This window comes from Ascaphus truei, chromosome 1, assembly GCF_040206685.1.
Source record: "Ascaphus truei isolate aAscTru1 chromosome 1, aAscTru1.hap1, whole genome shotgun sequence".
NCBI lineage: Eukaryota > Metazoa > Chordata > Amphibia > Anura > Ascaphidae > Ascaphus > Ascaphus truei.
This window is the reverse complement of record NC_134483.1, coordinates 506,954,889-506,969,352: the sequence shown is the minus strand read 5'-3', so window position 1 is coordinate 506,969,352 and position 14,464 is coordinate 506,954,889. Positions and strand designations below refer to the sequence as shown.

Genomic DNA, 14,464 nt, shown 5'->3' with positions numbered 1-14,464 from the left:
GTCCCATTGCGTACGTTAATGCGGGGTATGCCTGTATAGTTCTACATTAGCATTACAAAGCAATGACTTATTTCAACCCTTATTCCCCAAACTTTAAAGATTTATATTGAAATAAGAAATTCAGATTTGTGTTATTTCTCTATGACCCAGTCACTGGTCTTAATGTATTTAGTGGGGTAAAAAAGCACTAATATCCCAAAATATGCATCTCAGAACTAATTTGTAAAGAGTCGATGGTTGTAATTCATTTAACTGCAACAGTTACTATTGGGGCGCGATAGCACGGAAACTTCCATGTCATTCAAAAAGAGGGTGGGTGTGTGTGCTAGTACCTGGATCAGCACTATCACAACCCCCTAAGCATCCTGCAAGTCTCACACCATGCCCAACAAATCTCCTTTGACTGGGTAATCAGAACAATGGAGGAGGAGGTGGAACAGAGAGAGTGTGTGTGTGTGTGTGTGTGTGTGTACACAATATGTGTATGTAAGGTTTCGGTCACGTCTTAACAGCACAGTCCCTCCTTAGAGGAAAGGGAATTAATGGGGCTAAATAAAAAGGTAATGAACACCATTTAAAAAAAAAAAAAAAATAGCTGTTTAAACTTTTAGTGGGTAATCTACATCTGCAAAAGCAGCCGTCGTCGTTAAAATAGTCAAACTTCAATGGGGATTTCCATCCCAAATAATGAGAGAATTACGGCACTTTGGATTTTCAAATTTATTTATTTATAAAGCCAAAAGGTAAACTGACGTTTCGGCAGCCTGTGCAGCCTTTTTCGGGAGAAATGGCGATTGTCACCACAAAACATCCCAAACCGGTGCGTCGGATGATCTAGAATAAAATTATTATACTGAGCATCCTTTGATTTCTATAGCAGGCTTCAGCTCACCTCCCCAGCAGTGCAAGATATTTGTAACAGTTTCCTGTTTGTGATAATTTGTTGCCAATGTTCCCTGCAGATGAAGCTAAAAACTGTAATAATAGATAATGTTAACTTAGTAATATAAGAATATATTGTAGCTGCGGTGTTACACTGACTGAAGGTTTGATTTGAAACACAAAAGCAGCTATTTAGTGAACATTGGGAAGCAGGATCTTTGCCAATTGATCACGGGAGAACCAAAATCGATAGTCAGCTTAGGTATTAGTTTTCAATAAAAAGGTAATCAAATGCTGCATACATTTAAAAAAAAATGATATGTATTTTTTAAGCTGCTTTGATGCCTCTTTAACCCATTGAATGCCAGATCGCCAGCAGCACCAGAGTGCCATTGCCCCTTGGTGAAAGTGTGATTTCGGTCATTGCAGAGGGTCCACCTCATTTGGAACGGCTTCACCACTCACGTCCCTAGAAAACGTGCAGATAGCCAATGCAAGGCTGCGTCCCTGCTAGCGCCGAGTGCGCGGCACTTGCAGAGTTCACTTTGTGTAAAATGAATTCTTACGTCCCCACTCACGCAGAGCGCGCTCTCCAAAGCTTGAAAAGGGAAAAAAAAAAAAAAGTGTTCGACGTGCGCTCAATAGGCCCCCCATGCAACCCCCCGCCCCTGGTGTGCTGGCTCTCATGACGTAGTACCTATATTAATCAGGTAGCCTAGGGTTAAATGAAGGTGTCATACCCTCTGCAAGTGATTGTTTACAGGATAACAGACCTTGGATATGTCAAAGTCTGCATAGAAAACAGTTTTGTGCTGCCTGCTGGGGCAGAGTCTGAGAATAAGCAGTACACATTAGGCTACCGAATTCCTCGGTCTGCAGAGAGCTGCAGGGAGAAAGACGGGGGCGCGGCCGTGACATCACCCGGCAGGTTTGCACTCATTGGCTGAACCGCCGGGGGGCCCGTAGCCTAGCGCTCCGTTGCTAGTTGCCCCCTCAATTTTCTTGCAGGCTGAAAAAAACTCACCGTGCAGCACGGCGCCCCCCCCCTCGCAGCGGGCCTGGCCCCCTCCCCTCCCCAGCGGGCCTGGCCCCCCGCCCTCGCAGCGGGCCTGCCCCCCCCCCCCCTCGCAGCGGGCCTGCCCCCCCCCCTCGCAGCGGGCCTGGCCCCCCCCCTCGCAGCGGGCCTGGCCCCCCCCCCCTCGCAGCGGGCCTGGCCCTCCCCTCGCAGCGGGCCTGGCCCCCCCCACCCCCTCGCAGCGGGCCCGGCCCCCCCCCACCCCCTCGCAGCGGGCCTGGCCCCCCCCCACCCCCTCGCAGCGGGCCTGGCCCCCCCCCCACCCCCTCGCAGCGGGCCTGGCCCCCCCCACCCCCTCGCAGCGGGCCTGGCCCCCCCCCACCCCCTCGCAGCGGGCCTGGCCCCCCACCCCCTCGCAGCGGGCCTGGCCCCCCAACCGTCGCAGCGGGCCTGGCCCCATTGTGGGGCAGCTCTTGTCCCTGCAGCGTCCACCACAGCAGGCGCTTAAGTAGCTAGCGGGGACCTGGCCTTACCGTCTTTGGGGCCTTACCCCATTTTGTGAGGGCTCAGGGGTTCCCAAAAAGAGCTTGCTTGGGGTTCTGTGTGTTTGTTACTGTGGTTTTCCCGGTCCCCCCGTTACCAGGTTTTAAGCCCACCCCTCCCCACTTCCCAAGTCAGCAGGTCCCTTTCATTTTACTGTATATAGATCCAATATTGGTCTTTCTCCCTTCTCCCTTCTACTAGAGGTACATGAGAATTTTTATCCTAATAGTTATAGACGTCACTGCCCCGCCTCCTCACCCCTCTATGGCCCCAGCCTAACCTTCTAAATCGCCTCCTGTAGGGTCCCTCATGGCATTCTGTTGCCATGAAAACCGTCCGCGCTCTCTCGCCCCCCTGATATACGGCAGACCCTTACAATGTATCTTCCAATATAAATTGGGAACTACACCTTGCATCCATAATCCCTTCTAAATGTACAGTACACAATCATAATAATGTAATGGCATCCACTTCAACATCCACCACCTTACACAGCGTTGGGACTACCCCCTTAAAGACTTCAATGCATCCATGAGTCACACATCCCTTTAATGTCTTCGTGGCCCATACATCTCCTGCAGGTTCCTCAGTCCCTGACAAGCTGCCATGTGCTTTGCCAGATGATTTCCTTGTGATCAGGCGGATCCAGGCAGGTGCTTGTGTTAAGAGGTTTAAGAACTTACACCAAACGAGTTAACCCCTTAACGCTGCCAGAGGATCCAGCCACACATTGCTATGGAGTATGACAGGATCACATTATGGGCTTGTAACACTCGCTAATTAATTAATTTGGCAAGGCAACGAGATGCAGGTCGTTTTGACAGCTAAACTGCTTCATTGTGGAAAAGGTTAAGGGCTGGCAGCCAACGGGTTAAACCCTTTAACCGCCAGTGGGGGCCCCAGCGGCAGGGAGGGGGCCTCCTGTGGCAGGGAGGGGTTTACCAAGAGCTCCTCGCCACGCGGTCAGGCGGCGCCCGTACCTTGAATCACAGCCTCTCTCCTGGGGCCGGTGGGCGAGTAGTACGGGTTGGCCTTCGGGATGAGAGTCCGCAGGGTGACACCGGCGTCCTCCCCTCTCCTCCTCCCGTATCCTCTGATCATCTGCAGCATCTCCTCATCGTGTCCCGCCGGGAGACCGGAGATCAGGCCGCGGAGCCCACGCAGCACCTCGGGCTCCGGGCCTCCTCCCGCCGCCTCGTTCACTCCCCACCGCAGCTCGGTGCTGGAGCCGCACAGCCTCTTGTTCAGCACCTGCGGCTTCTCCAGCCAGACACCCACCGCCGCCCAAAAGCCGCCGGGCAAAGCCGAGCCGGAGTCTCGCAACCTCACAGCCCCCAGCACCGGCATGCTCACACACTACCGGGAAGTCTGCCGGCGCCCGGTGATGATATGTAAATCTACTTCTGTCGCTTCCTGGAGAAACTGGCTGGTGACGTAAAGTACGTCTCTATGGGAACGTTGTACTCGCGTCACTACGGGCGAAGCGCCAGTCGCGGCCATCTTGGACTCGGGCAAAGCGGTCTGCCTAGCTTCACACAAACCTATGAGGAGCAAAAGAGAGGCGAGTTGGGAAACTGCAGAAACTAAAGCTCGGAAACCAAGTGTAATCACACGTCTTTTCTAAAAATAATAAACAATCGTGTCAAATGAAATATATATACATAGTACAACGCTAAATGTCTTAGCTTCGTGATACAGTGTAGGTGGCCTTGCATGCATACCGCATGCTCCGTTGCCTGTTTGCAATGTTACTCCGCTGTGGTTGTGTCTTATTTCCCGTTTCCTTCCGGAATTTTGCCCGAAACAAAGATGGCCGCCACGCGCTCCTCCCTCCCGCCCGCCTGTCACCTGAAACTTTGCCCTGTTGCTGCTGTCACTGCCTAACCTCCGAATCCAGCCCGCGCGCTGAGGTGTCGCGATCAGCGGACAGGTGAGAGGGGACACAGGCGGCGGGGGTGTGTGTGTATTGAGCTGCACATGTTCGGGCAGGGGTGCTCAACTCCAGTCTTCAGGTTATCCTAGCTTCAGCACAGATGGCTCATTCAGTCTCTGCTTCAGCACAGGTGGCTCAGTCGGAGATTGAAGCTGGGACTGATTGAGCCACCTGCGCTGAAGCTGGGATATCCTGAAAACCTGATCTGTTGGCAGGAGCTTGAGGACTGCAGTTGAACACCCCTGGGTTATAGGGCTTTAATAGGGATTGCTTGGTGGGAACCTCCATCCACCACGAATAGAGGAATTAGGCTGAGCTCACACTACCTGCTACGGCTGCACGCTTTTTGCGCGCATCAGCCACGCGCTAATGCAGCCCGGACAATGACCGGGAAGCCCAGAGGACTCAGGCTGGGTGGAGGGAGGACAGGAGGGCTACCGGGGGAGAATGTCAAAGTCTCTGCAAAATAAAAACCACCCTACGCATTTCGTGACGTCAGTCACTTCGTCAGGGGCATGCCGGTCTTTGTCCGGCTACTTCCCTTGCCTTCGCGCTGCATGGTGACGTCACCGTCATCAAAATTAATTTATAAAAAATACATTGGGATCAGTTTATGCTGAGATATGTGGCAATAAATACAGATAAAATAAACTAAGCACCTCTAAACGAGTACAATATGGCACAGACAAAAAGTAAATGCAGTCACTAAGATGTCTGCCTGGTCCTTTGGTCTGTGTCTAGCACCTCGGTGATTCCCGCGGCAGCATCGGGTCCAGGTTTTCACCTGTGGCACCCCCCACACATCAGGACATCTATCAGTGTGTTAGCAGCGGCAGTCCCCGGCATCGTGGATCTCCAGAGGCTGTGTAATACCAACTACCTACCAGGCTTCGGTTCCAGTCTAGGACATTGTGCTACGGGCTTATACCTAGCAGCTTTGCTGTAAGTAGGGTTTCAATTTTATCCCTACCGGATGTCATCGCTTTAATAGTGTCTCTTACACAACATTCAAGTATTTGTTTCTTTTTATATTTATTTTAATTCATTTGCATTAAATTTGTAATTATTCTCTCGTTAATCTTATCAGTGATTATTTGTTTTAGTTGTTTTTAGTTGCACTATGTTCTTTTTCTTTATTTGTGTGTTTGTCCTATATGTTTGTTTGTCTTTCCATGAGACTTCATCGAAGATTCTACTCTGGATTTCCACTCAGACTTATTGGACTTTATTTTTGGTCAGGCTCTATTTGTTATTCTTTTTGGAGGCGCCGACCTATTTGTATGTGCAAAATATTGGAGGGTCTGGGACAGGGGTAGAGAATGGGGGACACGCAGCACAGGGGTCTGTATAGCTGGGTCAGATTATGGGCTTTAACTCTCCCTAGTTATTTCATTGGCAAGGCAGTGAGATGCAGGTCCTCTTGATAGCTGCTCCTTGTGAAGGAGGTTAAGGACAGGCAGCTGGTGGGTTAACCCCCTTCATTGCCAGAGTCTGGCTGCTCTTGCAGCGAGGGCGTTAATCTACTAGCACCTCACAGCCAAGGGTTCAAGATCGAGCCCCCCAAAAGTGCTGAGGTTAAAATAAACTGTGTTGCTGTTAAGGTTCAGGAGTTTTCGAGACTGAGGTTGGGGGCTCGGGGAACAAAACTCAAACTAAAAATACTTTTTTTAATTTTTTTAATGGACATCTGTGACTTTGTAAGATTGACTGAAGTCTACGAGACCACTTATGATCATGATCTAATATGTAACGACTGACACTTGGTTTGACTTTTTTCGTTGTTCGGAACCAAAGGCTTACAGCCTCCCCCACCCACCCTTTCCCCACCCACTTTGAGCACATCCCAGAGACCGTATAACGGTCAGATTTTAATTTGGTTTAAAGTAACACAATTGAATGGACTTTGAGACTCTGGCATGATAAAGTAGTATGTTTACAAAACTTTAGACTTCATAACAGCTTATCGATAAGAATCTGTCAGCAAATAATATTGTGCAAGTAATCCATTATATTGTTACTTAAATGAGCGCATAAGTGCACTGGAGCACAAATGAATCAACTGAATTTTTTAATTTACATTTTAAGCAGCCACCTCACCCCCCTCCAGACACCTACATGAGTTTAACTAATAGGTGGACAACAGGTGGCACTGGGGGGCTTACCTACTGCTGCCAATTAATTGCCCACTCTCCTTCTGACAAATAGTCTTATCACCAATTACATACAGATTGTAAAAGAACATCCAAACTGTTTACCACGGAAATGGATACATTTGGGACCAAAATATAAAATAATACTAATACTTGTACAATAAAGTCTGCTACATTTAATATGTTAAACATGACATTGTCTTCAGATCTCTTAGACGTGGTTGCCAGCAAAACATTTAAAATCGTAGCAGGGGTTTTTTTTTTTTTATCAGTTCTGTAGTATTGGATAATTATGCATTTTATTTCTGTTTTCCAATCAACAGAATGGGAAGATGTACCTCGCTCTAACTCCAAATATATGTACTGTGTGCTGCCAGGGAAGTAAATTGGGAGAAATATTGAAAGAGATGGATCGTGTCAAAGAGGCACGAACCACACAAAGAATCCCCTTGCAGGGCGCACAACAGATCATAATATTATATATAGTTATTCCTAAAAGGTCTTAACAGGCTTACACACTAACTGCTAAAATATTTCTTTATTAATAACGTTTAACAGAGAATAACATAAACATCTACAAATGTAGTAGATCTAAAACTAAAAGTTGTGAGCTATGTGGACCACTATGTAGACTTCTTGTGATGCCTATTGTTCTGATATATTAATATGTATATCTTGTGGCTGGGTTTGGTGTTGTGGGAGTGATATTTGGCCAGGTGGATTGTGAGCACCTCTGCCCCACTCCTACACTCCTCAATGCACTGGCTTAGTGACTGTTTAGGATTGTACTTTATATTCCAATAGTGAGTATCTGGTGCTCAAGTACAGAGACCTATAGTCTTGATAATGAAAGATGAAAGGAGAGAGGAAGTACTGGGAAATCATAAATAATTGTACTGAACCTGAGATTGAGCTCCAGATGCCCTGAAGGTAGGGGTAGATGCACGGAGACACCCCCCTTACCTCATTGGGCTGGCCCCAGGTAAGTGTACTCACAACTCTGTATCACCAGTCCCTCTCTCCATCGGCGTGCTGCTGTTCAAGTCAGGGAAAGTCCAATGCAGTGTTTGTGTGTGCGCTGCACACACAAACACTGCATTGTACTTTATATTCCACACTACAGGAAAGTCAGTTATACCATAGGAGTCAAGCTGACAGGATCCACCAGTTACTGGGATTCATGTTTGTGTGTCAGACATCAGGAAGGTCATTTCCTTGCACTGTGGTGTTCTGCCGTTTGGGTAATGTGCAGTACAGGTAAGTATTTACTTACCTGTTATACTTACCTGTACTGCACATTACCCAAACGGCAGAACACAACAAAGAAAAATTGAGCAATAGATAGGACACTCGTCGTAATCCAAAAATAGAAAAAAAGGGGTAACCAGATAAGATTCGGCACAAGACCAGGCTTTAATGAAACATCAAGGTGCACAAAAAGGAAAAAAAGGGACCTCCCACGCGTTTCACGCAAGTGTTGCGCTTTCTCAAGGAGCAATAGATTACCGGGAAATAGGTATATTTAAATAGACAAACTCATTTGAAAACCGCATCAGACGCAGCTGTATGCGGTATATAGAAAATAATTAACTTTTAATCAAATTTTAAAAAAACTTCTTTAAAACGTAACAGGTAAAATAATGTTGTCATTATCACATGATGAGACCAGAACGGAGAAAATAAACATAATAACCTCGGATATCAAACACTGACTGCACATAATGTGATCTATAAACAATTAGTCTCTAGATTTCGGGGTCTGGTAAGGAATGTAATTAACGCCATAAGCTGCACTGTGTGTAGTGCATGGACTTCACGGCTAAACTAGTAATTGGAAACATTCTAAATATATAGAGCAGAGCTTGAAGAGCTAGATTGCAACAAAAGGTACATACAGGCAATAGATGTTGCTGAAGCAATGACTTTAAAAACCGAAAGACAGATGTCTGTATAAATGTCAGCTGTCAGCAAACTTGTAAGTAGAAATACAGCAAGTTACATTTAGACACCACCTGGTGGTGATAAAGAGAAAAAGACACATGATTTGAATATACATAGTACGACATTAAATATGTCCTCCAAAGTTACAACTATTGCGAATTATTAAGTGACTAGATCACAGATGTAAAGCATCAATATGAAAACATCATACATAGTAATGATATGATTATAGAGAGAGAGAGACCAAACTGAAAGATACAGTCCTAAATTGATCATGTGACTATACCAAATCCATTGGGAGACAGGCAGCTACATCAGAGAAAACATCCCAGATCCCAATCTGTATTGAGACCATGGGGTTGACGCATTCTGTATCTTTCAGTTTGGTTAGCAGCGCGAAAACATACTTCTCAGCGTCTTTCCCCCGATCGTCCGGCTCCACGCTCACTGCCGTGTGCGCGCGCGCGTGGCCCTAGTATAAAACGGCTGGCTAACCACAGCCAATTATAAGTGCCGCGCGCACGACAAAGCAAGCGCTCTCACTATATTACGGGCATTAGAGATGGGCAACATCGTCGCCAGAATTTGAATCACCGCCGATTAGCCAGTTCTTTTTGTCCACGGGTTAGTCTCAAAAAGGCAGATAATTAAAAAAATATTGTTCCTATTACTGAACATTCATCCAACGGATTCAGAATCCGAACCTGCAAAACTGAATCAGAATCCGTAAACTGATTTATTATGGAAGGAGTATATAAATAGGGATGCAGCCTCAAGTTGAAGTCATTGTATTCTGAGGATTGGATTTAAATTGAATCCGTCAATGGATTCTTTAAAATCCGTGAATCCAAGCATTATTGACGGATTTAGAAGAATCTGCACGGCCTAAAGATGATGACATCTGACCTCGGATTTCATTATTTGGATCTGACATAGCCAGGAAAATCTGCAGGTCGGATTCAGACAAGTCTATTCATCTCTGGTTGATAGCCGGTCCATGCTGATCGCTTTTTGAAGTGAAACTTCTTTTCTTTGCACCTACAGAGTTTGGGTGGGAAAAATCTATTAGCTTTTAACGAAAAAGCATGTCAGAAGTGACGTTGCGCTGCCGCGCATGGACATACCTCAATGTTCCAGGCGACACGGAGGTTGAAGGCAGCGCCACATATGCTCAAAAGCCGATATTGTCCCACCCATGCGCAATACCGCCCTTCTTCACGGCCACATGCGCAGTAACGGCCATCACCTAGTGTTAGCCACCAGCTGGGCGCGCAGTCGCCGGTTTGGCGCACATGCGCAGGAACAGCAGCAATCCCGCCACACTTGGGAGACGGAGACACCAAACATACAGAGACACACACACACAAGTTCACAGTTAGTATAAATGTAGAAGTGCAAATAGCTAAAACGGGGGGCCAGGGGCTGAGCACGCGTCAAATTTCTTTGCATTTTGTCACTGAAATTGTTTTGATTTTTATATTAAAAACATGACCATCACAAATACAATTTCAGTGACAAAAGACAAAGAAGTTTCACTTAAAATGTGTGTGCTCGGCACACAGCCATTTCATTTATTTTTTTGAGAGTGAGAGAGATACCTGAGAAATATGCTAATTGAAATCATTTGAATATAGTGTACTCTGCATATTCTCTGCGCCCTTCTCTCTGCTGTGTGATTGTGAGTTAGCATATTAAATAGATAGCAATGCACATTGATGCCTGACTCCTCATCGCTTACTCCGAGCTGCAATTTTGTTTGGGTGATACTGCGAAGTGTGTGCGTGCGTGTGTGTGTGTGTGCGTGCGTGCGAATTCTGCAGAAAATGTTAGCTCTTTAAAGTTGTACTAAACATTTCACCAGGAATCGAATTTGAGAACAAAAACGTAACAAGTGTGGCTGCATTTTGGATGGCTTCGCACATCTGTCTAACGCTTTGTGTGCCGGGGGGAGCCCGGCCCCTCCGACGTTCGATCACGTGATGACGGTGCGGAAGATGGGTCCTCTTCTGTCCCACTTCCTGATCGATCACGTGTAGCACAAAACACAATCTCAACTACAAAAATGAGCAGCCAGTTTGTGACGTAACTACTATGTCATGTTAAAATGAAGCTCTCTCCAGCGCCCAGTGCAGTCTAAAGGTTTATGATTTTATAACACTAAAACAGTATGTGTTAAACTCCTATAGGCTTCTGGGGGATTGCTGCTTTTTAAGGGGTTATTTTTTACTTGGAACAGGGGTGGCCAACTCCGGTTTCATAGGGCCATAAACAGGTCAAGTTTTCAAGAAATGCCTGCTTCAGCACAAGTGGCTAAGTCATATTGACTGAGCCACTGATTTAGCCACCAGTGCTGAAGCGGGTGGCCTTAAGACCTGACCTGTTGGTGGCCCTTGATGACTGGAGTTGGCCACCCCTGATTTGGAACAACTATTGTATTATACAGAACCAGCAAATAAAGTTTAGTGTTTCTTATATTGATGTTGTTATTTTTGTGGTTTCAGACAGCGTTTCTTCACAATGGACTCAATTTCCAAAGCAACGAATGCAAGTGACACAAATAGTGACCAACAGGATACTTTGCTGCCAGATTTACCCATTGGGCCGCTCTCTGCATACCGAGGAAAGGCTTCTTTCAATTGGAAGGAGATGGTAATGTTTTTGGATGGCAGAGATCTTATTGATTTTAAGGTGAGACACCCAAACCGTGTTGTGATCTGGGATTTGTCATCGCTTACATGGCTCTGTCTCACTAATGTAAAATGTCTTTAGCAAAAGTAGAACATTTCAGGTCGTATATACTAAACCAGGAGTGGCCAACACCAGTCCTCAAGGGCCACAACAGTTAAGGTTTTCAGGATTTCCCTGCTTCAGCACAGGTGGCTGTCGTTGACCTGATTGAGCCACCTGTGCTGAAGCGGGGAGATCTTTAACACCTAACCTGTAGGTGGCCCTTGACTGGAGTTGGCCACTCTTGTACTAAAAAGTGCTATTTCATAGGCTGCATCCCAGCCCATTAGGCCCGGGCCTAGGGTAGCAAAAATTTGGGGCGGCAGAAATGTCCGCCCCCATAAATATTTGCCGCGCTCTCGGGCATGATGGGAAGTCACGAAGCTGTTGCAGCCGCCTCCTTACCTGCTGCACTCCTCCTTCTGAACCGCAGCGTCAAATGGCGTCATGTCACGTTACCAAGGCAACACGCCGCGGTTCAGAAGAAGGAGGAGGAGGTGGCCGCAACAGCTAAGGGTCATGAGGGCGGATTTTAAAAATCTCCCATCACTGTTTCCTAAGTACAACCCATTTAAGTGAATAGGTTGTAAGGTGTCCGATGTACTTAGTAAAAAATGGCCCTTTATGGCACATTAAGTTGAATGAGGTTGGTTGATTTCCTCCAGCGCGGACTTTGTTTTTATAGTGGAGCAATTTTTAGTAAATATGGTCCTTACTATCTAAATACAATATATTTACCAATTCAGTACAGCAGGACTCTACAACCAGTTCTCCAAATGGTCCAGATCAGAAAACAATTTGGAGATAAAGGGCCAGAACTGCATTTGTAACATCTCTACCATACAGTATATATTTCCATTAGCTGACTTGCAAATGAGTTTGTTTGAAAAATTGTGCTTTTCTCCTGCTAATTTCATACCAGTTGCTAAAGCAGCTGGAGAGAGCTCCATTTTAACCTCCCTGATTTGAAAATCCGCCCCCTCTTGGCACTTCCTGTGTCGGCCGCCTCCTTGCTGCCGCCCTCTATCTCCTTTAGAACCCCAGCGTCAAATGACACTATGAATGTCATCAACGTGACGACGCACGACGTCGCATTGTCATTTGATGTTGCAACGTCACGTTGCCATGGCAACGAGACGCCATGTGACGTCACGTTGGGACGTCCGTTCCAAAGGAGATAGAGGCCGGCAGCAAGGATACGGCCGTCACATGTAGATGCATTCCCATTAGGCCCGGCAAATGTATATGGGGCAGAAATTGTTGCCACCCTAGGCCCGGGCCTAGTGGGAAATCCGCCACTGGTCTAAATGCCACATGAAGGCCGCTAGTAGAAGAGTCCAACAGTACAGATTTTGCCTGAAAAAAACATTTAAATTTAATATTGTGTAAGAGTCACATCCTCTCTACTACTCGTTCCCCTAATCGACAACACATGTACACACAGAACCATAGAAACTGTTGTTTGATAAATACTACTTTCCCCACTTAGTCCGACTGGTTTTCTGTGTACTGTAAAGACTCAGAACCCATTTGTTCCTTTCCATATTGAGGATACCCAGAAAAGTACAGTCCATGTGCATTACCCATTGCTTCCGGGATAGCATATCCTAGGACATTATTTTGTATGTGCTTAATGAATTCTCTTTGTGGAAGAAATATGGTATATGTATACTACTCGTTGGCTATCAAACATCCTCTATGGGAAGTATCCAACATTATTGCACGTGCTGGCAACGCTCCCATGAGTGAAATAGCGCGGTGACCCCGACCCTTCCTGTGCGTGACTGATGTTAAGAGAATGGCGTCTTCTCCTGCTGTTGCGCTTGTCCCGCGGCAGTGGTTGCAATAACGGCTGCATCTGTAGACCATACCATGTCAATATGGGAAAGAGAAATGCAAAAGAAGGAGCTGATAAATTGTATTTATACTCTTTATTAATATTCCATTCTATAATGGGGTAAATAGACTGTTTCCAAAGAGGAAATTCGATCTGCATGTATGCTCCTTTCACAGTAGAATAAAAGCATGTTTATTGGTTGTGTTTTTTTTTTTTTATAGAGTAGAGCTGCATTAGATCACTTATTGCTTCTACCACACACATTTCCACTTAAGGCAAAAGTGGGACACATTACAGCAATATTCTTTTCTTTTGTCTCGCCACATTCAGAAAACCGTCTTCACGGCTCTAGAAAATGACCCCCTTTTCTACCGGCACCCCGGGGAGGAGCTGCCTTTGGAGAAGTACAGGGAGCTGACATTTCTGAGGTGCAAGAGGATCTTTGAATATGATTTTTTGACATTTGACGAGATCATGGAGAATCCGCAGAAAATATTGGTCCTGATTAACTGCTTGGGCATGTACGATTGGTCCCTTGGTGCTAAATATTTTCTGAATACTCAGGTAAATTCTGGAAGGGCTCTCCCACATGCATGCATGTTTCTAATTATTCTTATTATTTTTAGTTTGTGGGTGTGTGTGGCAAACATGTAGACCAGGGGGTGGCCAACTCCAGTCCTCAAGGGCCACCTGGGTCAGGTTTTAAGGATATCCCTGCTTCAGCACAGGTGGCTCAATCAGTGGCTTAGTCGTTGACTGAGCCACGTGTGCTGAAACAGGGATATTCCTTAACCCTAACCTGTTGGTGGCTCTTGAGGACTGGAGTTGGTCACTCCAAAATGTTTTATATGTTGGAGCTCTGCGATAAGAAATGGGGGAAATTGTGCACACTTTCCATCTAATTCATTTTCACTTAAATTCACTCGCATTGTACTGCTTTGTTTTACAATTATTCTATGCTGTGGGAACCTGAACTAATAGAGGTTTAACATTTGAATCAAGCCCATGTTTCCACAGCAAAATATCCCTGATCATATTGAAAAGGACCATAAGCATAGGACAAGGGTGCTCAACTCCAGTTCTCAAGACCCCTCCTGCCAAAAGCACCACCCCCCGAGCACCCCTGGCATAGAAGTTTTCATTGCTTCCCATTTCTAGGCAGGTGACCGAGCTAGCAGGCTACTAATCATTCAACCTTCCTCCCATGTTACGCTTGCTTTCCCTTTACAATCTAGAACCAAATATTAGCGGATTGCTGAATATAGTTCAGAGAAAGAGGCAATGAACTGGACATGTACAAAGTATATGCCCACAAACAGTCTTGAGCTTAGTATTTCAAGGGACTTGTCAAGATGGGGAGGTAGAGCTAAAATCGGCCAGTAAATATTGTTTTTAAGGGAGAGTTGGCAAAGATAGAGAGAGGGGTAATAAGGGGG

General features: G+C 46.1%; 2 protein-coding genes across 4 annotated transcripts in view; one reads left to right on the top strand and one right to left on the bottom strand.

The window, feature by feature from the left end:
* The window catches only part of TRMT44 (tRNA methyltransferase 44 homolog), a 58,491-nt gene extending 54,617 nt beyond the window's left edge, over positions 1-3,874 (bottom strand). Inside the window, exon 1 of the mRNA XM_075570035.1 lies at positions 3,421-3,874. Within this exon, the coding sequence (XP_075426150.1) occupies positions 3,421-3,787 (367 nt within the window). The 5' untranslated portion in view covers positions 3,788-3,874. The remainder of the gene's footprint in view (positions 1-3,420) is intronic.
* Positions 3,875-4,170: 296 nt separating this feature from the next.
* The window catches only part of ACOX3 (acyl-CoA oxidase 3, pristanoyl), a 122,657-nt gene continuing 112,363 nt past the window's right edge, over positions 4,171-14,464 (top strand). For 2 of the 3 annotated variants that reach the window (XM_075570012.1, XM_075570008.1), the window contains exons 1-4: positions 4,171-4,370; positions 5,115-5,315; positions 10,966-11,152; positions 13,359-13,592. In XM_075570012.1, the coding sequence (XP_075426127.1) occupies positions 4,186-4,370; positions 5,115-5,315; positions 10,966-11,152; positions 13,359-13,592 (807 nt within the window). In that variant the 5' untranslated portion in view covers positions 4,171-4,185. The remainder of the gene's footprint in view (positions 4,371-5,114; positions 5,316-10,965; positions 11,153-13,358; positions 13,593-14,464) is intronic. The other variant, XM_075570021.1, reaches the window with a different exon arrangement.